The sequence below is a fragment of the Ornithorhynchus anatinus genome, chromosome 19 (assembly GCF_004115215.2).
Source record: "Ornithorhynchus anatinus isolate Pmale09 chromosome 19, mOrnAna1.pri.v4, whole genome shotgun sequence".
NCBI lineage: Eukaryota > Metazoa > Chordata > Mammalia > Monotremata > Ornithorhynchidae > Ornithorhynchus > Ornithorhynchus anatinus.
Window position 1 is genome coordinate 31,714,196 of NC_041746.1, and position 24,237 is coordinate 31,738,432.

The 24,237-nt window shown below is 39.8% G+C and overlaps 1 protein-coding gene across 1 annotated transcript in view; it reads right to left on the reverse strand.

Moving 5' to 3' along the window:
* Nucleotides 1–24,237, reverse strand: part of ASCC3 (activating signal cointegrator 1 complex subunit 3) — a 263,001-nt gene that overhangs the window by 81,667 nt on the left and 157,097 nt on the right. Inside the window, exons 15-21 of the mRNA XM_029046904.2 lie at nt 19,569–19,760; nt 18,870–19,094; nt 11,464–11,583; nt 8,313–8,477; nt 7,465–7,551; nt 6,436–6,612; nt 2,052–2,277 (exon numbers count right to left, since the gene is read on the reverse strand). Of these exons, the coding sequence (XP_028902737.1) occupies nt 2,052–2,277; nt 6,436–6,612; nt 7,465–7,551; nt 8,313–8,477; nt 11,464–11,583; nt 18,870–19,094; nt 19,569–19,760 (1,192 nt within the window). The remainder of the gene's footprint in view (nt 1–2,051; nt 2,278–6,435; nt 6,613–7,464; nt 7,552–8,312; nt 8,478–11,463; nt 11,584–18,869; nt 19,095–19,568; nt 19,761–24,237) is intronic.

Genomic DNA, 24,237 nt, shown 5'->3' on the forward strand with positions numbered 1-24,237 from the left:
CAAAACCACGTGAATATTTTAGTGCTCACAGGCTATGTATTTGGGTTTTCCTCCCTTACTGCTGGACTCACCTCCATCAGTGGTTCCCGAGCAGCTGAACATCCTTAAAATTACACATTAACTTCTAAAAGCTTCCGGTTTACGTTTTGCAAGTTAAAATCAAACAGAAAAATGCCAGCAAGGCACTGCTGAAGTATGAAGAATGATTTTACTCAGCTGCTTCCCTACTCAGTAGTACTCTGAAATCCTTCAGACCCTCTTAAAATCTTAGTTTCCCCCCTCCATCCTCCTGTCCCGCTCACTACCCCTAAATGACATTATAAGTCTAATGAAAGCTTCCAACTGATATACAATTAAAACTTAAAGTGCCAAAGAAGCCAAGCCTCTCCAGTTCTGAAGACCAAGTTTCCACTTCAAAGAGCAAAATGTTTACACTTACAAAGTTTACAACAAAATACAAAAACAAGATTATTGTCCATTTATGAAGAGGAAGATAAATTTAGGTCCAAAGTGAGCATGGAAATGATACTCAAATATTTCTGAATAAAAAGTAACACATACCTTTGTATGGTTCATATAACTTCATGGGGGTTTGGACTAATTTTTTTCAGTAGGGCAATTTTCAGAGGCTGTACTATTCTAGTACCAGATAGGTCATGAAAGGAGAAGCAGCATGAGAAGCAGCATGAGAAGCAGCATGGTTTAGAGGAAAGATCACAGGCTTGGGAGTCAGAGGTCGTGGGTTCTAACCCCAAGTCTGCCACTTAACAGCTGTATGACTTTGGGCACATCACTAAATTTCTTTGAGCTTCAGTTACCTCATGTGTAAAATAGAGATTTAGACTGTGAGCCCCACGTGGGACAACCTGATTACCTTGTATCTACCCAAGTGTTTAGAACGGTGCTTGGCACGTAATAAGCGCTTAAATACAATTAACATTATTATTATTATTATAAAGACATAACCAAATTGTCCTTGTCCTCCTAGTCCCTGGCTTGATGCCTTCATTATTTGTTGGCACTCAAGAGAACTTTCAGCTGCCTATCACTCTCTAGCACTTTGTTCATGCTCACAATGATGAAGAGGTGAGGAGACTTTCTTGCAGGAGTGCATCAAATCCAGAGCACAAAGAAAATGCAGAGGTTTTATAACTCTCGCCCCAGGACTAAAGATAGCCAGCTATCAGACTGGATGGACCTCATTTTAAAATTTTTTTATTTTTTTAAAAGGTATTTTTTAAAGTGCTTATTTTATGCTATACATTGTTCTAAGTGTTGGGATAGACTTGAGGTAATCAGGTTGGACACAGTCCATGTCCCACATGGGACTGACCACCTTGACCCCCATTTTACAGCTGAGGTGACTGAGGCAAATAGTTAAGGGACTGGCCCAAGGTCACACAGCAGACAATAGATACAACTATTGTCTGAAGTGGCAGAGACAGGATTAGAACTCATATCCTTCTGACTCCCAGGCCCATACCCCATCCTCTAGGTCACGCTGCTTCTCTGACCCTCATGATGTAGTGGGGGTGGTGAGGAAAACAACCAAAAGCTTAAGACAAGGACCTACAGTAATAAGGAACTTACAGTCCAATGAGAAGATAAGTGACAAAAACAAACATAAATTTAGGAATGTACGTAAGAGCTGAGGAATTCAACAGGGAAGGTTTGGCCCAGTATTGGGGGGTTAGACCAACAAGTCTTCTAGGAAGTGAGTTTTATAATTTTTTTTATGGAAAGTTGGGGCTTGTCTTGTTGAAGTGGGGTGTGGCGGTCAGTCCAGGCAGAAGGGATGGTGTAGGCATTGGCTCAGAGGCTGAACAGCCTAGCATGAGGTCAAGTAAGAAGGTTAATGTGGGCTGATCTTTGGAATAAATGTGAAGCTGCAATTTTCACAGGGAAAGAAAAATAAATTTAATGAACCAAACAAGGGTATGGGCATTTCTCTGCTAATATGGAAAAGCTTCCTCCTGTATTTATTTTGTCTTCAGAAAACGAGATTTAATTTCCTAGGGGCAATGACTTGAGCCGTTTTAACGCACTCTTACCTATTTCATCTTTCCTCATGTCCTTCAATTTGTCCACTGTGAGGTTTTTATCTTCGAGTTTTGTCAGGACGGAAGGCGGCAGCACTGAGAATTGCCTCAGAGGACTGGCCCAGCCCCACAGTCGTTTGTCAATGACTTTGCTGAGGTTGAGGAGGCGGTACGTCATGGCAGGCCAACGCTTCCTCAGCGCCACTTCAAAAAGGGCCCGGACAATTCGGGCGGCATTCTGCAGGACAAAGAGTGGGGGGAGAGAGCCAAAATGGAAGTCTGTGTTTAACTTTAATGTTGAATAAGGAGCTGCTGAGATTCTGTTTTAATGAAATTAGAATCCACTTGAGATATTTCAAGGCCAAAGCTTGAACCAATCAATCATATTTATTAAGCACTTACTGTGTGCCAAGCACTGTACTAAGTGCTTGGGAGAGTACAGTACAATAGAGTTGGTATACATGTTCCCTGCCCATAGCTAATTTACAGTCTAGAGAAAAAAACGAAGCAATGACAACCTTTTGTACAAACTTGGACTGGGCAGTCCTGAATGGCAACCTCAGACAATGTCTACAATTTCCCTATTAGGGAAGGAAATTTCCACATTAACTGGACCTGGCACTGTGGTTAGAGCATGGGCCTGGGAGTCAGAAGGTCGTGGTTTCTAATCCTAGTCTATCGCTTGTCTGTGTGACCTTGGGCAAGTCACTTTACTTCCTCTGTGCTTCAGTTACCTCATCTTTAAAATGGGGATTGAGACTGTGAGCTCCACATGGGATAGGGACTTTTTCCAATCTGAATTGCTTGGCCGAACACTCAGTACAGTGCCTGGAACATAGTAACCATTTAAATCCATAATAATAATAATAATTAATTAGGGGACTGGGAGGGGGCTTGTGTATTTGCATGGGTGAGTGCTATGATGCAAGTTTTCCCGTTAGGCTAAGTTCTTTGAAGGCAGCGTGTGTCTGCTAGCTCTACTGTACCCTCTCAAGCACTTAGCACACTGCTCTGCATACTGTAGTCAATAAATCCTCCTGATTAATGCAGGACTTTTAAAGAACACAAACCCATGTTATAGGAGAATAGGATAAAAGTCTGGCAAATACAGTTATTCTAATATAGGTTCTGGGATCCAAAACATCAGTTTAGCAGGGTATGACTGACATATACAAAGTGAACTACTCCAGAACAAAAAAACCAACATTTCTGGTAGGGGAAGAGAGTGGAAACTATTCTCCAATTCGACCAGCTAGGGAGTGCTTACTGCTGCTGCAGTTCAGCTCAGCTCCTTGCTTTTTATGGTTTTTGTCAAGTGCTTATTATGGTCCAGGCACTGTACTAAGTGCTGGGGTAGATACAAGAAACACGTTGAGAACAATCCCTGTCCCATATGGGGCTAACAATCTTAATCCTCATTTTACAGGTGAGGTAACTGAGGCACAGAGAAGTTACGTGACTTGTCCAAAGTCACAGAGCAGATACGTGATGGAGTCAGCCACGTCCACACTCTATCCTCTAGGCCATGCGCCTTCTCTCTGGTTCTGTTCCCTATTGACAAAGGGAGGCTAACCAACGTTCCTCCCTCTCAGAACAGTAGCTGGTGGTTGCTGCTGCTGCAGTTTCAAACTGAAGTGGCCTGAACTGACTCTGTTTGGTGTTTGGGAAGGAGAAGGTGGAGACAGCGTTCACAGCCAGCCATCACCACAAAAGGCTTTTCTTTGCTTGGCATCAAAAGACTCTGAGTACAAGTGGAGCAAGGACTTCCTCATCCTCTGCTCCATCCCAGTGATGGCACTTCAGCTCCAGGTGGGCTTCTTCCTCAACAGCACCTGCTCAACATGGCAGAAATGGGTACACTGAGGCCCAAGTGGCAACAGAGTTTGGGGATGGTTTATTATTTCTGAATAAAACTAAATAGGGTCCGGTTAGAACCTTCATCAACTAGGGAGTTATGCTATACTGAGATACATTTTAATGGGGGTCTTACTCCAAATCACTGAATTGAAAAGGCTCATCAACAAGCTTTGACTATGATCAAATACCTAGACAGAGGAAAAATCTATGCAGGGTGTGGGGGAAAAAAAAGAATGTGTACTTCCTTTACTTTGCAGCTGTGTACCTCCTGGAGGAAGCTTAGGAGAGGAGGGAGGAAGGGTACAAGGCAGAAGGGGACAGCTGATCAAGCTTTTGTGGGCTGGGAATTATTTTGTACTCACTAATGAAGATGTTTCAGTATTTTCAACATGGCTTAAGGACTCAACACATTGTCCAGTAATGATTTTACAAGAAAGAAGGACCGACTAACTCGTTAGGACAGGCAAACACCATTTCATTACAATAGTGGAAGCCTGGGGCTACAAAAGGTGCCAGTTCAGGTTGATAATAGGGCTGTGGGATATTCTCTGCTTGGGCAGAACCTCACTTTTACTTCCCAACTGTTTCTAACTCATCATCTTGCTTTCTCCTCTCCTCTCTGTCCAGGTTAATCAGAGGTTTATCGACAGTAGCTCAAATTACTTAGTATATTGCTAAAATAATAATAATGATAATTTGGGCGTTTTTTAAGCATTTAAAGTGATTGGGCAGAAACAGACTATCAGAATGGATACAGTCCTGATCCCACATGGAGCTCGGAGTCTAAGAGAGAGTGAGAGAGGTATTTTATCTCCATTTTACACTGCACTGCACTGTCTCACCACCTGACAAGATCTCCTTAAAAGAGGGATGCAGGTATGGTTTTGTCATGCTAATATATTCACTCTGCAAGGGCATATGTATTTTTCCAAAAAGGTTTTGCTAGGACCCACCAGCAGAGTAAGGGATATTCTTCCGACAGCACACACCTATCAGGAGATAGCACTCCGAAGTCTTGGAAGAACTGGTTATGTGCATGCATGCAGCATTGGATGCAGGGGTTACTTCACATGTTTTCCCTTAGAGGTTCTGCAATTATGAAGAAACAGCTCTCACATTCTAGGTGGATGTATGTGTCAAATAGCCTAGACCAATTTCTTTGCAGCCAGTGGCTGCATTTTAATGACATTTTAATGCCCATATTAAAATGCTATTTGAGATCAACGCAAAAGCCAGAAATCTAGTGGTCTTGCTTCTGCCAAGCACTGGACTGCACATGTACTGAATAGTTGTCTGGCTTCCTACTGGAGGACCATATGCACTCTAAGACCAAAGAAGAATGGGATAAATTAAGGTTTCTCACCACACCTGTCTTCACTTCATCTATTTTATGAAATCATCACTCTAGTGCTTTGTTACTTCTATTGGTTTCTCGAACGCTTTCAATAATTGTATCAACATTAATCCCAGCTATATATTTGTAAACTTTTCATTCATTCTCCTTGTGTTTAGCTACAAAGGACTCCTGTGTATCTTTACTTCAATAAATTACTGTGTACAAGGTAAGTTCTAGTGAAATGAAGTCAAAATTAGCATCAATTTATGCTATACTCTCTCACCTTATTTTTCAGAAATAATAAAACTTGGTAAGATGGTAATTCTTTATTTTTAGAGAGGATAGATCTCAACTTTTACCCAACTGCCAAGTAGTTATCAATAAATGATGGATAATAATGAAATGGAACTGGAAAAATTGTACATGCTGGGTGCAATTTTCCTAGGGATGTAATGCTTAATAGAGGAAATTACTCTCCTTTCTTTTTATTTAAGTGGAAAAAGGATTGAGGAAAAAATCTATTTTGCCTCATACAAGGTCTTGAATACCGAAATCAAATTACTAGAGGTTAAGGTCCCACTATATGTTCCCCCCGCTTCCCCTTTTAAAAGGTTATAAATCCCATGAACTGTGGTTGGGGTGAACACTTTTCGTTCGGTTCCCAATATTAGATTCTCAAGGGCAGGTGAAGGGTTTGTTTGGTCAGAACTAGAATGTGATCATCTCTGAAGTGCGTTTAAGACTCATTTATTTAACTTGGTTTTATAAGTAATCAGAAATGTTGATATTTCCAACATGCACAAAAAGCTACAAAGTCATAAACGTGTCTTCCAGTTTTATAAATTGTCCTATGCCTAACCTTCATGAATGTTCTTTTAAAGGCATTAAATATATGAGGATGGATACCACATCAATCATTATTTCCATTTACCGTTGTTAATCAGAAATCACAGTGCTCAACAAAAACGATAGTTTGGAAATGCCAAAACTGTTAAATCTATCTGAACCCCATTTTTTAGAAAAAAATAGAACTAAGAGCATGGATTTCACATTGGAAAAGGCAGCTGGAAGGCAAGCATTTCTAATATAAAAGGACTTTCTGGCAGCACCTCCACTTCTTGTATATTTCTTTTGGATTGAGATATTTCAGAAAGTCTTGGGAGAAATTGAGGAAGGAGCTGAGACACAGATTGAACTCTTTACCTGTGCAACATACGCAGAATCTGAAATAAGGGAGAAGCTGTCGATCTCGCCTCGGCTAATGTAGGTTTGAAGGAGGATATTTATTTTTCCATAACTGTTCTCTACACCGCCAGGAGCAGAAAGTTCACAGAAATTGTTCAGTAAGACATCTAATTCTTCTATTTCCTCTTCTCTGACCTAGAAGAGAAGTGTTCTTTAGGAATGGCAGGGCTGCTGTGCAAATCCTCAACCACAAAATTAAACACATCGTCTAAACCTTTTTCTTTTGTACTTTGAAATAAAAATGTACTGTTTATGAAGCAAAGACAATTTAATGTGAACCTATCTCACAATGGACCCAATTACATTTTATTATTCATCACCAATATTAAGGTTGTCATTGACATATAAAAAAGATATATGCCACAAAAATTGAATCTTCTGACCCTACCATCCTCCAATTGATGAGATTTCATTTTTTATTTGACCAGAGTAAAACCTCTGTCCATCTGGATTATGGCAATCTTGAATTAACATTGAATGCATTCATTACAGTCATATATTTTTCATGCGGCATAATACATTCAGAGCTCAAAACTGTGAAGTAGTATGATTCATGGTATTAAAGCTTCACTGTTAATAAGATTAAGTCATAAGACAAGAAATATTCATGTCTCCAGTTTGAATAATACATACCTTATAACATTATCTTCCATTACCCACATATTGCAAAACAAAGCATAAATCTACATACTCTCTGATTTACTGATAGCTTCTGTTAGTATAAAATGTATTTAAATAGCACATATATTTGATTTGCTGGTGTCAGAGTCATGCACTGTGTCCGTTAACTCTTACATATTAAGACCACCTAAGCGTTATCTGGTATCTAGTTACGGAATACATTTTTAACACTTCATGTGCCGTATTCTGTCAAAAGGTGAAAAGGGTGTAGCAGAGAGATCATTTTTGAAGAAGGGGTATGTAACTATGCCTATGTACACGCATGCATTTATGTATATCAAATCTTTGCAATTCAGACAGCATTACCTTAATCTGTTCAAACTCTTCAGCTTTGGATACTATAGCGAGGATATCACCTTCCGTTTTGTGGGCATCAAAAAGTTCATTGAAAGTCTACCAGAATGAGAGCAATTTGAAGAAAAAAATCATAATTCTCAAAACACTGTCAAAATTAGAAAAGTCACTATTCATTGCTTAAGTTTCCTGGTACAAATAAACCCTAAAGGGCCATCCTTAAGTATGCTAAGCAAAGCCTAAAAAAAACCATGACTGATGCAATCAGAGTAAGAAAGAAATCGGCAGGCCAACCAAAATCAAGAGTCGAGTAACTAGGGAGCCCAGGTTTGATAAATTACAGCAAAGGCTTCAAAATTTTGGTTAGGAGAATACGTGGGGAGGTGAAGAGAGTCATCTATGGTCTGGGGATATAGGAAGGGCAAAGCTTTAGATTGTGGGAATCACCACCGGGATCCAGTGAATGGGCAGAAGGTAGGATGGAGAGGAGATGAAGGGGCAAAACACAGCATCCATTAGGTATGCAACTGAAGTTAATGTCAATTGATAAATTGAGGCCGGTGATGGGAACAGAAAGGTGGCGGGGAGAGAGTTGGGGAGACTCTTGTGGCAGGTGAGAGAGCTGTGAGGTAGAAGGATGTAGGGAGTCTAGATTCTGCAGTGGGAAGAAAGGGGTGAAAAGCAAACACCCAGTACTGGACAATAACACAGGTCCTGACACTCTCACTTCTGCCTGAATTTTGATTATTTATTAAAAATCAATGAAGCTGAAAGGGTAGGATGAGAGTAAGAAAGTGCAAATCTATTAATATATCTTTTCATGGTTAATGTTTATTGAGGGGTGATGTGGACAGTTGTACCTCGATAGTATTGTACTTTATATAGTAGTGGCTGGCAGTTCTGCCCAAATCTGTTGAAGAAAAAAATCCAGTCCTCTCTTCGAAACGGATCATGCGAGCTTTATCTAGTTTCCGTCCAACTTCGATGACCAACTGCTCACGGTGTTTCTCTAAAGTTGGGTCCATCTAAACAAAGCAGCAATTAAAAGATTCACATTGAGATTTTCCTTTGTTCAATTAACACATTTGATGAATATAATTTCCAAAAAAGGATTATATTTTGATAATTCAATCACTCAATTTGCCTAATTAAGAAATTAATATTGTATGAAAAAATGTAGGAAATAGCTAAATGAAAGACTGCCATTCCTCCTTAAGAAATTCTAAAAATACAGCAATCCTACTAGAAAAAGAAAATTTGTATTACTAATGTGAAGTGGAATACTGGAATGCTAAAATTATTATAGATAAATCACACACATTTAAATTCTAATATTCTGGGCATTTTAAAAATCATCCAGTTGTGGTAATTCACCTTATGAGAAAATGAATTCATTGCTTTACTTTCCACATTAAACCTCAACTTGAATTCTGCACTTCTAAGTTAGTGCTCACAGACTTTCTGAACCCACCAATGACTAACTTCTAGAACCCAGCAGATTGAAGATGGATCTCAATGAGTAAACTCAAAAGCACTGTCTCTTTTCAATTTTTACACGCTTCCTCCAGGCTCTTTGTATGAACAAGTTACAGTAAGTACAAAGAATTTAAAGGAGGGAGACTTTTTGAGGGGGAAGGAAACTTGGCTTTTAGACTAAGCACAGTAATAATAATTAATAATAGTAACAATGATAGTATCATTAATGAAAATAGCATTTGTTAAGCCCTTATATGTTCCAGGCCCTGTGCTATGCTCTAGGATACATACAGGTTAATTATATTGGACATACTCCCTGCCCCACATGGTCACAGTCTAAGGGAGAGGAAACTGGTATTAAATTCTTCTTTTACAGATAGGTAAGAGCGACACAATGAAATTAAGATATCCTGCCCAAAGTCATACAAGAGGTGAGTGTCAGAGAGATGGTTTAAAGCCCAAGTCTCCCAGGCCTTTACTCTATCCACTTAGCCACACTGCTTCTCTATTCATTAGCTGAGCTCAGTGGTCACTTGTGGTTGGGGACACATGTTCAGAGAAGTGTGTGGCTTAGTAAGTTACAGGTGGCTTAGTAAGTCACAGTACCAGGTTCTAATCCCAGCTTCTTTTTTATGGTATTTGTTAAGTGTTTACTATGTGCCAAGCACTGTATTAAGCACTGGGGTAGACACAAGCTAATGAGGTTGGATACAGTCCTTGTCCCACATGGGGCTCATAGTCTTAATCCTCATTTTAAAGATGAAGGAACTGAGGTACACAAGTCAAGTGACTTGTCCAAGGTCACAAAGCAGACAAGTGGCAGAGCCGGACTTAGAACCCAGGTCCTTAATAATAATAATAATAATAATTATACTAATGGTATTTGTTAAGCTCTTACTATGTGCAAAGCACTGTTCTAAGCACTGGGGGTATACTTCTGACTCCCAGGCCTGTACTCTATTTACTAGGCCATGCTGCTTCTCTGCCACTTGTCCACTGTTTGACATTGGCAAGTCACTTAACTTCTCTGTGCCTCAGTTTCCTCAACTGCTAAATACCTGTTCACCCTCCTACTCAGAATGCGAGTCCCCGTAAGACAGCGACTGCATCTGATCTGATTACCTAGTATTTATCACAGTGCTTAGAAAATTGCTTGCCCCCAAGTAAGCATTTAACACACACCATGATAATACTATTAATAATATAATAGTATAATATAATATAATAATAATATAATATAATAATAATTATATAATATAATAATTATAATAATAATAATATTATCATGTGGAGATATGTTACCAGGGAAAGAAACTAAAAGTTAGAGGAGTCCCAGGAAGTATTCCACTCATCATCTAATTTAAAGAAATTAGTTTTTTAATCAAATGAGAGACAATATTCTGCAGCCCGTGAATGGGGCTGTGTTTTCAACAGAGATATGGCTAACCAGAGGTTCATGTTGAGTTAAAAATGCACCAATAAAATAAGAAATTGAAGATTCATTTAGAGATTGCTCAATGTGGAAAAGATGTGCCTTGGTACATGAGGAGAAGCAGGGATGAAAGAAGCAGGGATGCAGGAAATAATGAATGAAAAAATGATTGTAAAGTGCTTGGCAATATGATAGGTTATATAAATCCTGAATATACAGGAAATAACTTTCTGCATTGGCAGGGGCTAAATAGTGAATAGAAAGGAAAAATTGATATCCAAAAAGTCTTATCAGATGAATTTCACAGTCATCACATTCTTTGAAGTTTTGTCTTAATATCTGTGAATACTAGCTTTTTGATGACAGTTGAAAGTGGTGCTTTTACTTGATAGCAGCTGGGTTGTAGGTTTTTTTCCTCACTTTAATTGTGAAAAATGTTTAGAATCTACGAAGGAGTTCCCAAGGAAAAACTTGGGATTTCCCATTATCTGTAAGCCATGTGGACTGCACACCTTCAAATACAATGGTAAGAACTGCTACTACCTCCATCTGATAATCATTTGCAGTCTGTGCACACCGAAAGCTCTGGAATAAAACTTTAAAAAGTAAATGGATTCCAATGTGAAACCTAAAATCTGGGACCTCATGAATCCAGAAAATAAGTGAATATACTGAAATGAAGTAAGGCCACGAGTTTGTTACAGTGGTCCAAAAAATGATATACTCCACAGAAGGAACACAATGCATGCAGCTAAAATTGTCTCGCATTTCTCATATTTCCATTCCAGTGTCTGAAATTCTGATACTGAAGGTATCTCAATTAGTGGCCTGTAAAGCATGGCTCCTAATCTAAGGGCCATTCACAGATTTTCTTTAGAATTACCTTGTAAGTGGTGCAAGTTTTTAATAAATTGGAGATGCCCAAGGGGCCTTTCCCCCCCTTAGCACTTTCAGTAAAAAGATAAAAGATCTTCTCCCTGCTTCAAGCACATAAAGCATCTCTCCTGTCAGATGAAGCAGCAACAGCAAATATTTATCCTCACATCATGAAAGGATTATAGAACCAGAAAGCAGGTTAGAATTTTTAAAAATGTGTTTTTTACCTGATAAGCCTTGTGACTGATGCCATATACTAATGGATTTGCTCTCATCCGTACATAAAGATAAGTGTAACTTATCCACTTCACTGCTTCTTCCACATTAGTTACTGTTCCTAGGGCAATCTGCAAGGCAAAATTAAACTTACATATTAGAGTCAAGCATAAGCATTACTACCAGAATGTTTATTCTTAGACTGTGATCTTTATGTGAGGAAGAGACTGTGTTCAAACTGATTATCGTGTAACTACTCCGGCGTTTAGCACACAGTACGCACTTGATAAATGCTAAAATCATGACCATCATAAGAGATGGTTCTAAAACCAGTCCTTGCTTTAAAAAAAGGAGCATCTTCTCTGGCTGAAATGAGTTCTAAGTCAGTGAGTTCAATACCGTGTGTTCTATCACACATAAATCAATAATCAGGTTGATTTCTTCAGATTGTACTCATTCTTCATTGCACTTGGGAATCTGATGTGAGATAAATTTTATCTTAAAATTTATCTATTCATCTTCTAAAAGAATTTGAGAAAGAAAATATACTCCATTTATCATCTAACTCCAGGGTCGCCCTCTTACAGACGCCTGGGTAAGAAAAACACGCCCTGTAATCTGTACCCCATGAATTCACAAAGCCGTTTCTTCAGACACCTCCCCGTGTCCAGCAGGCATGTTTCTCTGGGAAGACCGATTCCTAATTCTCCTAGCATGCTCCATCCAAATTGCTTAATGAAAACATGCATTTGAGTAGAATGTACAGATCACTGTACTAAGCACTTATGGGAGTATCAGAGTCTGCTGGTATTATTCAATATACAGTTTGAAAATTCTTGAACTACAAAAATCACAGAATATGAGCACTTAGAACTACTCCGATGTGTCTACAAAAGTTGTTACTTTTCAACCACAAAATAACAGTCCTAGCTTTTCAGCTACGAAGGTTCACATACTCATCACCTCTAACATACATGGTATGAGAATAAAATAGACAGTTAAGGCACACAGTAGAAAATTAAGCTCTCCCTACCAATGTTTCATTTGTATTAACACCATCAGGGAGGTTTAACCTCATATCTGAGCCTACAAAATAAGTCAAAGGATTTGACTTTGATAATAAAATGTCACAGAATTTAGATAAACCACAACTGATTACACAAATTCATTAATGGATGTTTTCCCCATTTTGCAAAATTAGTATTTCTGCCTTAGAGCACAGGGAAATGAGGTTTTTATTGTGATTAAGTACTTCTCAAATTTCCATTCCAGTGACTGAAATTCTGATTTTGCATCATATACTTTTCCAGTATTTTAAACAGCATATTTTTTACATTTTTAAAAGCTGATTTATATATTGTATTTCATAGAGTCCATTTAATTACAATATGAATAAAATGACAGCAATTCAAAACATTATTTTTAAGTAGGGCAAATTTACATTGACTAAGCAATTTACATGAAAGGATCCATTCTCAAATTAACAGATAGTTAGGCTTGAGTTTTTCCTCAAAAGTTCTTTCCAATGCAATGTCCAGCAATCGATGCCAAATCCATCTGGCCACCTAAATTCAGTGAATTTAATTTACCATTGAAGAACTGGGATTCACATGGGTAATTTCTCCCATGTCAAGGGAACACAAATAGCTTCATGCTTAAATTGCAGCTGTTTGGGGAAAACTCCCACAGTCCAACATTTAGCAATTTTTACAAATAGCTACACTATCATATGTTTACCCTGCAACAAGGAAGCATCTTTTTATACAGGTGACACTTATTTAGCATCTTGAAAAACTTCATCAGAAAGAGAGGGAGATAGAAAGATGAGGCAGGAATGATCTAAACATTAACCTATCTGGGAATTAAAACAGTCTCCAAAAAAAAAGGAATACATTCCCTGTATGAGCCCACTTCACTTAAAGAGGTAGAGTGGAATGGGGGGAAGTGGCGCCCTTCATAATCCATCATCATTTTTCATTTCCAGATTCCTAATAGTGTAGAATGTTAGGTATGGTATTCATGGCCCAGGAGAGGTTTAGTATCTCTGTCCTGGGTATATTCAAGAGCAGGCAGACACCCATCTGTCAAGGCTGCTTTAGGTCAAGCTTGTCTGAAGGCAGGGGAATGGACCAGATGGGCTCTTCAGACCCTTCCAGAATCGAAGCTTATTATTGGATAATCAGTCCAATCTAGGCAATTCCTTTCCGTTGATATAATTAAAAACAAAGCACTTCCTTGAGGTACCTAGTAAAAGTGTAAATTGTGCAATCATCAAAATGCCAAGCTTGTTCTTATTTTCAATCTGATCATTTCTCCCTACCGCATGAGGATTTTTAGATAGCTAGTTTATGACTCCCTTTCACCGGCCCCCACCAGTTTACCAGTGGAAAGAGTAAGGAAGGAAGAAAGGCGGTTTCGCATTTGAAAAACGGGGTTTTACAGGTCTTCTGAACATTTACCATAAAGGACAAAGGGAACATGTCCATACAATGCTTAGAAATTCAATTCCGCCTGTTATTTGTAGAGAACAATCCTGGAACGCCACCTAGTGACAAAAAAGAAAATTGCCTCGACAACTATTTGCTGCCATCTAGTGACCACCTCGACACATTGCACAGGATGCTCCTGCGACACAGGGAAAGAGGAATTGGATCATCCAGCACACTAAAGGCTTGGGTTTTTTTTGCCAAACAAAAGTGAAGATCAAATCTCATTGAACTAAACAATCGGTGATTAACATTATTTTGCTTAACTAATTGGAGTAAAATATCTTAAACAAAAAACAACTCCCTGAAGGAAAATTAAATGTTTAAGAGAAAATCAATATACTAAGGAAGCAGCGTGGCTCAGTGGAAAAGAGCCTGGGCTTCGGAGTCAGAGGTCATGAGTTCGATTCTCCGCTCTGCCACTTGTCAGCTGTGTGACTGTGGGCAAGTCACTTAACTTCTCTGTGCCTCAGTTACCTCATCTGTAAAATGGGGATTAACTGTGAGTCTCAAGTGGGACAACCTGATTCTCCTATGTCTCCCCCAGGGCTTAGAACAGTGCTCTGCACATAGTAAGCGCTTAACAAATACCAACATTATTATTATTATTATTAAAACGAGGTATTTTCAGGGCCAATTTTAGTCTCTTTAAGATTGAAATGAAAAGAGAAAATGGAAAACAGATTCATAAAGCTGGCTACTACTTGCCATATCTGAGCACTTTACTGGAGAGAGGGGTAGGCAGGGTGTGGCTGAGAGCGGTAAAATGGTTTTGTAGGCCTTTCTTCTGCTTTAAATAGGGTGCTAGTTTTCCCCCTTTCCTTCTGGGCAAAGGATGCCTGGACCACCACCAAGGCCTCAACCTTACCCTCCCTCTCCAGGAGCTCTGGTCCTTGAGAAGATTTGCTCTCTTCCTACCTCCCCCATTTGGAAGGGACTGTTCCCCTCTGAGCTGTATTTGAGGTAGGTGGATTCATTCAAGCTTTTTTGAAACTGAATTTCAAATACATTTTTAAGCCATCATTCTTTCCAGGTCATGATATTTCTCTCTTGAATTTTTCTAGTTTGAAAAAAGATGCATAATGAATGACTTTTTAGAGCTATTGAATCAATATCACTGTCAGCAGTACTTCATGCTTGTCACCTGAGTACAAAGAGGAGTGTGGAAGATTTAGAAAAATATGTCATGATTCCTGTTCTCAAGAAGGTTATACTCTATTGGCAGATACAAGTCAACAAAACGATGAAACAAGAATTGAAGGAGTATGACTATTAGATACAAATAATAACCACAAATGGGACAAATAAACTAACAACAAATCAACATACATGCTGAGGCAGTTGAGGCAATACCATCTGATAAGAGAGATGGAGAGATTAATCAGGGAAGACATTCTGGAGAATAATTTTTAGGAGAACTTTGATAGAATGGAGGGATTTAGTTTGATGAAGCTGAGGGAAGAGGATGCTTCAGCCAGGCAAAGGACATGAGAGATGCATAAGGGGCAGAAGAGATTTGACAGAGGATGGTGAGGAGTTTGGCTTGGATGGAGCAAAGAGCCTGAGAGGGGATAGATAGCCACAGGTAAAAGGAGATCTTCCCTTTTGGCAGCCAGATTTTGCGCTTGCAGGAATGAATATGAAGGCTTATTTTTGAGAATTCACACTCAGTCCTAAATCCTCAATCAGCAGTATTTATTAATCAACTGTTCCAAGCCCTGTCGTAAACAACTGAGAGAAAGCAATGGAGTTAGACACAATCCCTGCCTTTAAAGAGCTTACAATCCAGTGGGGGAGAGAAACACTAAAATATATTAGAGTTAGAAAGAAGAAGCAAAGCAAATGCAAAGATGGATATATGGATAAATTAAGTGCTCAAATATTAGAGAATGAAAGTTGGTCTGTACAGAAGGGCAAGTGATTAACCAGGTGGGAGATGGTAGAGGTCTGATCTTCCTAGACATTAAGGAAGGTAAATATTTCCCAGAGTCTGAAGCCAGCCTGCCTGTTTGCCTGATGAACTGATACATCAGTGGAGAAACACCCATTTTACAGCAATATGCTGAAAAATGCAGGCCATTAAAAAGATAAGTTATTTCTCTGCTGTTTCTTCCACAATAATCACTACAGATACAGTTCATTTAATTGGCTACAATAGCAGAATTCTAACTAATCAAACATGCCAACTAATAGCTCGGCAAAATTCTTGAGATAAAAATTTAACTCATGGAACTCAGCCCACATTGATTTTCCACACTAATTCACATTTGATTTCACCAAACTAATTTAAGAAGTGCCTCGAATGTTCAACTTCAATCTCAGAAATCTGGATTTCTTTCCCAAGAAGCCTCTTGCACAAGTAGGGGCTATAAGCTCAGCAGGCAAAAGCAGGGTAATGGCATTTGTGCAATGGCCTCAATTCAAGTTCTTGGCTTTTGAGGAATTTCAATGACAGAATTCCCTCACTTGCATGCTCATTATTGCCACTCAAAGGAATTATAATGATAAGTTTACTGACATTTCTGAAGATGATGGAATACTTGTGGGCCCATAAAGAGGATTCTCATGAATCCAAATGCATTCAGGTTTTCCAAGCCCTTGACCAGAAAGCTTTAGCAAGAATATTTCTTGGCCCTTAAACAATCACACACCATCTAGTCTTAGTAATTCTGAAATCCTTTCCGGGCTGTCACCCTGGATGTCTAAGTATGACTAAAAAAAATGGATAAGTATCTATATTTGATAGAGGCAATATTAAGTACGGATTGCAAAATCTTAACAAAAATAAGAGCTCTGGAGATGAAACTAATCAGCCATGAGATTATCTGTATCACAAAAATGGAATTTTTAGTGTTGGATTATGCTGCTTTATTACTAGACAGCTAAATATATTAATTCTGTCTCCCCGCTGCCCAAAGGTGATTTTTTTTTGTCCATGGAGGAATTTAATAATGGTTATCTATAGGGAAATTCACTGGGCTTTAATTTAAAAGTATATTCTACTTGTGAACTAGAATCCACCTTGCTTTTTTTTCCTGGGAATGAACAAAAAATGCAGGTACCATGTTCCAAGAATGTGCCCAGACACTTCACGTTTGATAGGAAAAGCACAGATTTCAGTTTTCTCTTTGTCACCAGCTATAGCTTTCCTCCATTACAACCCAGCCTCTCTAGTCAGTCAATTTTATTTATTGAGCACCTGCTGTGTGCAGAGCACTGTACTAAGCACTGGGAGTGTACAATGTAACAATAAACAGACACATTCCCTGCCCACAACAAGCTAACAGTCTTGAGAGAAAGAAACCATTGCTTTCTCACTTAAAATTTTAGAAAATAAATGCTGGTACAGTGGCCTGCTTAGGCACCCATATATACACTGAGCTTCCATCCCCTTCTAACTTAGAAATGTAAACACGAGCTCTCTTTGTCTGGATCATGGTTGAGGTCTATGACAGGTCTGGAGGCAGCTCCCATGGACGGCTAGTTGGGACACAAGAAGAGTAGGGGCAAATGGGACGAGAATGTAGGAAGAACAGTGGGTATACAGAGGAAGATCTAGGTCAGAGCCTGATGCAGGTGGAAGAGAGGAGGATCAACCCACACACACACACTCTCTGTGTGCACATGCAAGTGTGAGAGATGAGGATCAATGATGAGGTAATCAAAAATAACTGGCATTTGTTAATCACCTATGTAGAAAACACTATACTAAGCGCTAGGGCAGAAACAAGATAATCAGGCTGGATGCAGGACCTGTTCCACATGGAGCTCACAGACTAAGCAAGAGGGAGAAAAGGTATTTAATATCCATTTTACAGATGAGGAAATTAAGGCACTGAGGAGTTTGATACCTTATGCAAGGTCACGAGGGAAGCTAGTGGCAGAGCTGGGATTAAAACCCAGGTCCTCTGACTCCAGGCCCATAGTCTTTCTATTAGGCCATGCTGACAGAGTGAGGTAGATTTCTGTAGAAGTGCTGTGTATATCTGGATAAGTGATTGACAAGGTAAATGAGGTGGCCAAATGGAAAGAGCACGGGCCTAGGAGTCAGAGGACCTGGATTCTAATCCCAGCTCCATTACTTGCCTGCTGTATGACCTTGCAAAAGTCACTTAATGTCTCTGTGCCTCAGTTCTTTCCTGTTTAGACTGTGAGCCCTGTGGAGGGCAGGGACTTAAGTCTTACCTGAATTATCTTGTATCCCCTTCCAGTGCTTAGTACAGTAGTCAGCACATAGTAAGTTTCTAACAAGCACAATAATAGTAATAATAATAATAATAATAATAATGATGATGGTGATAAAAGAGACTTCAAGTTAACATCAGGTACAATCCCCTGGTGAGTTGGTGTTGAGGAAGTGATATAGGCAACCTTTGGGGCACCTCTTCCTAGCCTGCGTACCTTTGAGGGTGGAAGGGAGGAAAAGGGTAAGTGGAGTGGGTGGGTGCCTAAACAGGGCGCTCAGACATGAGAGGGGTAGTTGGAGGATGGCGAATGTGTGTGTGGGAGTAATCAATGAATGTCACTGTGGCCTCCTTAGAGATCAGACTGATATCCCTGTCTGCTTACTTACCTACGGACTTTTGTTTAGGAAATGGTATGGAGTATGCCATCATTAGTAGTTTGTGTTCTCAAATACTGTAGGTGAACGTGTGCAAATTATGTTTATAACTCTCAAGTTCCTCATTTGCTGCAGTACACAGACTCATGATCCAGCCTTACAACAATGATATAACTACTCTAAGCGGTGCTAAGGGATGACTTTCAATAGCTTCCCTATTTGACACATTATTCAAAACTCTCCTGAACACAGAGTGTGTCTGACTGGGAAGCTTCTGCCGGTGAGTGGGTTTTCCTGAATACATACTGGCAGGATGCTGAAACTGGCTTAGTACTCCAAAATCGAGTGGTGACCATTGATCAGCTCTCACCTCTGCATTTAGGTTGTCGGCAAGGTTCTCCAAAAGCTGGCTTTCGATTGGGTTCTGCTGTGTGAGCAGTGTCAGGTAGTGGCTCAGTTTATCGTGGGTCGTGATGATGATGCCTTCCCCAAATTTGTCAAACTGTGGCCTTCCAGCACGACCAAATATCTGCATGACGTCGAGAATTCCAAGGTCAACAAAGGAGCCTCGTTTTGCCGCATAGATCTGTGTCCCCTAGTTGGAGAAAAGTAGACAAAAATTAACATAAGCACACATGAATATAATCTTGATGAGCTGAATGTGGAAATTAGGTAAATAGAGTATGACTCCAAAAGTGTACTTTAACTAATCCTTTGATAAGCTGCGATATAGTTAAATCTTCACAATACAAACTGGATTTGCATCAGAGAGAATCCATTTAGCCAGCTATAAATAGCATTTACAGTCAGTCACATCACCCTGATTTGCTCCCTTTATTCTCCCCCGACTCAGCCCTCCGACGCTTATACATATCGGCAATTTATTTATATTTAAGTCTGTCTCCTCCTCTAAACCATAAGCTCGTTGTGGGCAGGGAGTCTGTTAAATTGTATTCTTCCAAGTGCTTAGTAGTGCTCTGCAAACAGTAAATCCTCAATAAATAATACTGATGAACATCTATCTGCTTTAAGGCACATACACCCTGTGCAAAAAGACCTGAGCTCTTACCTTAATGATAACCGCATGAGCTGGAAGATTGACACCCCAGGCTAAGGTCGCTGTACAAACCAGGACTTTTATATGGCCACTAGAAAACAGGTTTTCAACCAAATTTCTGTCTTGACGCAGCATTCCTGCATGGTGAATACTGAAGCCATCCGGAAACAGCTCTCGCAACTGCTTATTTCTTGACTTTTGAACCTACAGTAGCCAAAGACAAAAAAGTACATTTATTGCATCAAATGCCTGGGTCTCAAACACATCACAGGTATTTTGAATTGAGTATCGCTAATCGTCCTTTGAATACTTGGCTGGTGGTAAAACCAGCCAATTGGTTTTACTTTTCTCATTTTAAATGCTTTCTGCACAATGGCTTTCAATGACTTCAGATTTCCCAGGCTTGTTGGAGAAGCCCTTTCATGATGCCTTACAGCAACACAGTGGATGAAGGGAGACAGTCAAGTGGAAGGAAAAAATCTTGGAGTGTGAAAGGATCTTTTCTTTCAACAAAAAACAATGGGTTGAATAATGCAGGTGCACTGCTCCATCAAAGCTGTGCTACCCAGCCATGTGCCAATTGAAGCTCTAGAGAGCAGCACTGTGAACCTGCCTTGTTGGGAATGCCTTTGCCCATTGTAAAGAGTTTATAGTGACCAAAAAATGGCGGACTTGTCTATAGGGAAGCAGCGTTGCCTAGTAGTCAGAAGGACATGGGTTCTAACCCTGACTCACCCCCTTGTTTGCTGTGTGACTTTAGGCAAGTCACTTCACTTCTTTGTGCCTCCATTACTTCATCTGGAAAAAGAGGATTTAGACTGTGAGCCCCCATGGGACAGGGACTGTGTCCAACATGATTAGCTTGGTACTTCTATCTACCCCACTGCTTAGTACAGTGCCTGGCACATAGTAAGCGGTTAACGAATACCATTAAAGGAAAAAAAAAGCTTTCCTGGAAACTTCCACAAAAATTCCACTGGGGATATCCTAACAGATGTTGGGCAGCACAGGGCAGGCAAACAGTGAGATGTTCGTTCGCTAGCTCAGGGGTGAGTATTTACTGAGCACATACTTTGCACAGAGCACTGTACTAAGCACTTAAGAGAGTACAACAGAGAAGTGGGCACAATCCCTGCTCTCAAGTCCCAGTCCCATCCCTTCTGGTGGATTAGGACGACCCTGTAAATGCCAGGTGGGCAGCATGCAGCTGTCCCCAGCCTGTGCATGGTAAGGTTAACATTGGTTGAGTTGACAACAGGGCCTGGCCCGAGCTGTGAACTTCCAGATGCTCATATTGCTGGAAAACACTCCCGAGGGTGGCTTAAATCATCTTGTACCTTTTCATCTGACCAAGTGTGCTCAGAAAACTGCAAAGAAAGCCAAAGTAAAAGGATCAACAAGTTGTTTCTGGAAAACCACAGTTTGGGAAGCAAGACAGTTCCCATAACATGCAGTTATAAACTCTTCTCCATGGAAATGGAGACAGAAGAGACACTGAGATAGTAAGACTTTATAGCTACTGTTTAGCTTCATTGTCACCCAATCTGTTGTGCCCTAATATACGTTTTCACATCATGCTTTGGCTAAAACACTGTGAAAGAGTGGAGGAACATTTGTGTGACAATGCAAACATTTTTGCATTTCTCATGTAGTTATGGGAAGAAACTGGATGAACACTATATGTGCATGGCATTGAGACATGTAAGTATTCTAGAACGAGTCAGCCTTATTGCAATTTTTTGAAAGAGTCCAATCTTTGCATTACAGTAAAACATTTGCATTTTATGAAAAAGTTAATTATTTTAATTCATAATTCTGCTAAGACATTCTATGTATTTGAATGAAGAAATAACATTCTCCAAATTTCAAAACGGGTTTCCAATCTCAGAACTAGATGCATTTGATAACCACATGGTGAAAGAAAAAAGTACTACATCAAGGACAGAAGAAGACAAGGAACTAAAGGGGGAAAAAAGCCAAACACCTTTCATTAGTGAGATATAAAGGTCTTATGTTAATGTATACATCAAATTCCAGTCCTTTATCCAACTCAGCTGCTAGCTTTTTTGTGGAATAGCTTGAAGAAGCATGAAAATAATTTATAGTGAACTTTGAAAGCCTCCTTAATAAATGAGACTATTTATCTCAGTAAGGTTTGCTTCAACATGGCAAATTTCAAATCCACTGAAAAGTGACAAATAATTTTTCTTTCAGGAGGACTGTATTCTAGTCAAAAGAGGCATTACTGACCAACAAATGATATTTGTCTCTGCACTATGTAGCCAAATTTATAAAGGTCACAAAGCATCCATTTATTATTAGGGATTAAAATTTTCTTCCATTTCAAGAGCTAGCATTTGAAAAAAAATTGTAACCTAAATAAATATTTCAAATCCTAAGGGGAATTTGGTTCATATTCTGCAGCAAAATAATCAGCCTAAATTTTGACCTCCGTTCCCTAAATTTATAGGGCTGTCTGGAAGCTCTCATTCAGGATGAGGTGCTCACTTGAGGGCTATTATACAGGAGTAAATGCATTAGATCACAAATGAACACCATCTAAAGATGGTTTCTGCACGGGGCAAGTGGAATAGCATTCTGAAAAAAAAGTTGCAGATTCAGCATGCTGCTGAACCCCATTAGCAGTACTTGACTGATTCATTCATTCACTCACTCCATCGTATTTATTGAGTGCTTACTGTGTGCAGAACACTGCACTAAGTGCTTGGAAAGTGCAATTTGGCAACAGATCTTATCAGATTACTTGATCTCATTAGCCAGCAAACTTAAGGATATTCTATACAAAGACCATCATGATTCAGCTTGAGGAGTTGGGAGAAATGGGAAAGGGAGAGGAGAGGACGCAATATCACCAGGCAGACAGGATACTTTCTGAAACACTCTGTCCTGGTATGTCCTTCCTACTTCATCTGAGAATGTGCCCAATAGACAGCTGCTCCTAAGGGTAATGGCGGTCACTGTATTTCTTCCCCTGACCTCTCTGTCCTTGGTGGGAGAACTGACTTGAGGAGAGGAAGTGAGACCCACAATCAGTCAGCCAAGTGGATATGCGGACCAGTCTCCTGGTGAGGGTGTCAGGGTAGGCCAAATTGGCTTCAGACCTTTGATCTCCTGGAGGCAGGAAGAAACCTGCAGCTCCTTCACTAGGGTAGTATGGGAAGCTACATACATTAATGCTGAGCACGCAGCCTAATGGACCAGTGCCAAGTGCAAGGCTGCTCAGATCCCCATAGCGAGTGTACTCCCAACAATCTGCTGTTCTGGGACACTGTCCCGAAATCTATGGAAGGGCCTAAAATGGCCATCACGTCTAACTTCTCAGTCATCCCATTATCATGGCTGTCCTGATAATCTAGAAAATTCTACATCCCACATCCCTTCTCTGGACTGGCTATTTCTGCAACCTCGGAGACATCCAATAGGCACTCGTACTTGGCCTCTTCCCCGACTATCATAGTTTAATTATAGTGCTTATTAAGTGCTTACTCTGTGCCAGGCACTATAATCGGTTGAGCACCTTGCTGGAACCAGCAGCGAGTCAGGCAAAGTGCTATCTGGCATACTTACTGGGGATTTCTGATGTCTGGTATAGAGCAAAGAGATTATGCTAATAGCTCCTGCTGTCACTACTCTTCAGCAGTCTGGTGCTCTAGAAATCACCAAACGTCCCTGAAACTCTGACAGAGCTTATTCAAGGAAGTTAGAGAACAGCTATACAAGAAGCCTTAGAAATTGACCATAACCTCTAGCAATGTAGTGAAGTGGTCCCTCTTTGAATCCCTTTCATTTTCCAGACATTTTCCTGGCATCTGAAATGCCTTGAACTGTAGAAACTGTATTAGTGGAGAGCTAAGCAGAAAAAGAAAAGAGATGCTAACTCAGCATGTGGAATAAGACTACTGTGGATTTTTGGGTTTCATTGGACATTAAAGCCTTGAGTGTTTTACAGTCAGGACTTCGTCCATTATCTTTCTCCACTGAAAATCTGCTTTTCTGATTTAATCTAAATCTGCATTAGAAAAGTTTTGCATTACTACTTTATTCTTATAGGTGTTCACATCTTTTCATTCACTGTTAACTAATTTAACTTGCGGGTTCTATTTTGTGAGTTATCGTAATCCTTCTAGCAATTTATAGGCAGAAGAAAAAGCACTTAAATCATTTTCCTTTATGATTGAAATCAGGGAACATGTCTATCATCTCTATTATACTGTGCTCTTCCAAGCACTTAGAACAGTCTTATGCACATAGTTAGTGCTAAAAAAATTCGATTTAAAAAAAGATGAATATCATCGCTCTCTCCTATGAATCGAAGCCTTATCACGGCAGGAGAGTCTGCATCTGCTGATGAAGCTTAGAGCTATGCCACAAAGGGCTAGCCATAATGGAAGGGTCTAAGCCGAAATGTCCAAGTCAATTCACCTGCACTGGGCAGCAGCAGCATGGGAAAGAGTCAAAGTCACATGATCAAGTGATCAAAACGTTGATCAAACAAGGGTAGAGACTCAACTTTTTACTGTGTGGAAGGCAGCAAATGGTAAACCACATCGGTATCTTTACCAAGAAAACTCTATGGATACATACACCAGAATGACTTTATGACAGAAGAAGGGATGTTCTGAAGAGCGTGTATCCATGAGGTAGCTATGGGTCAGAAATG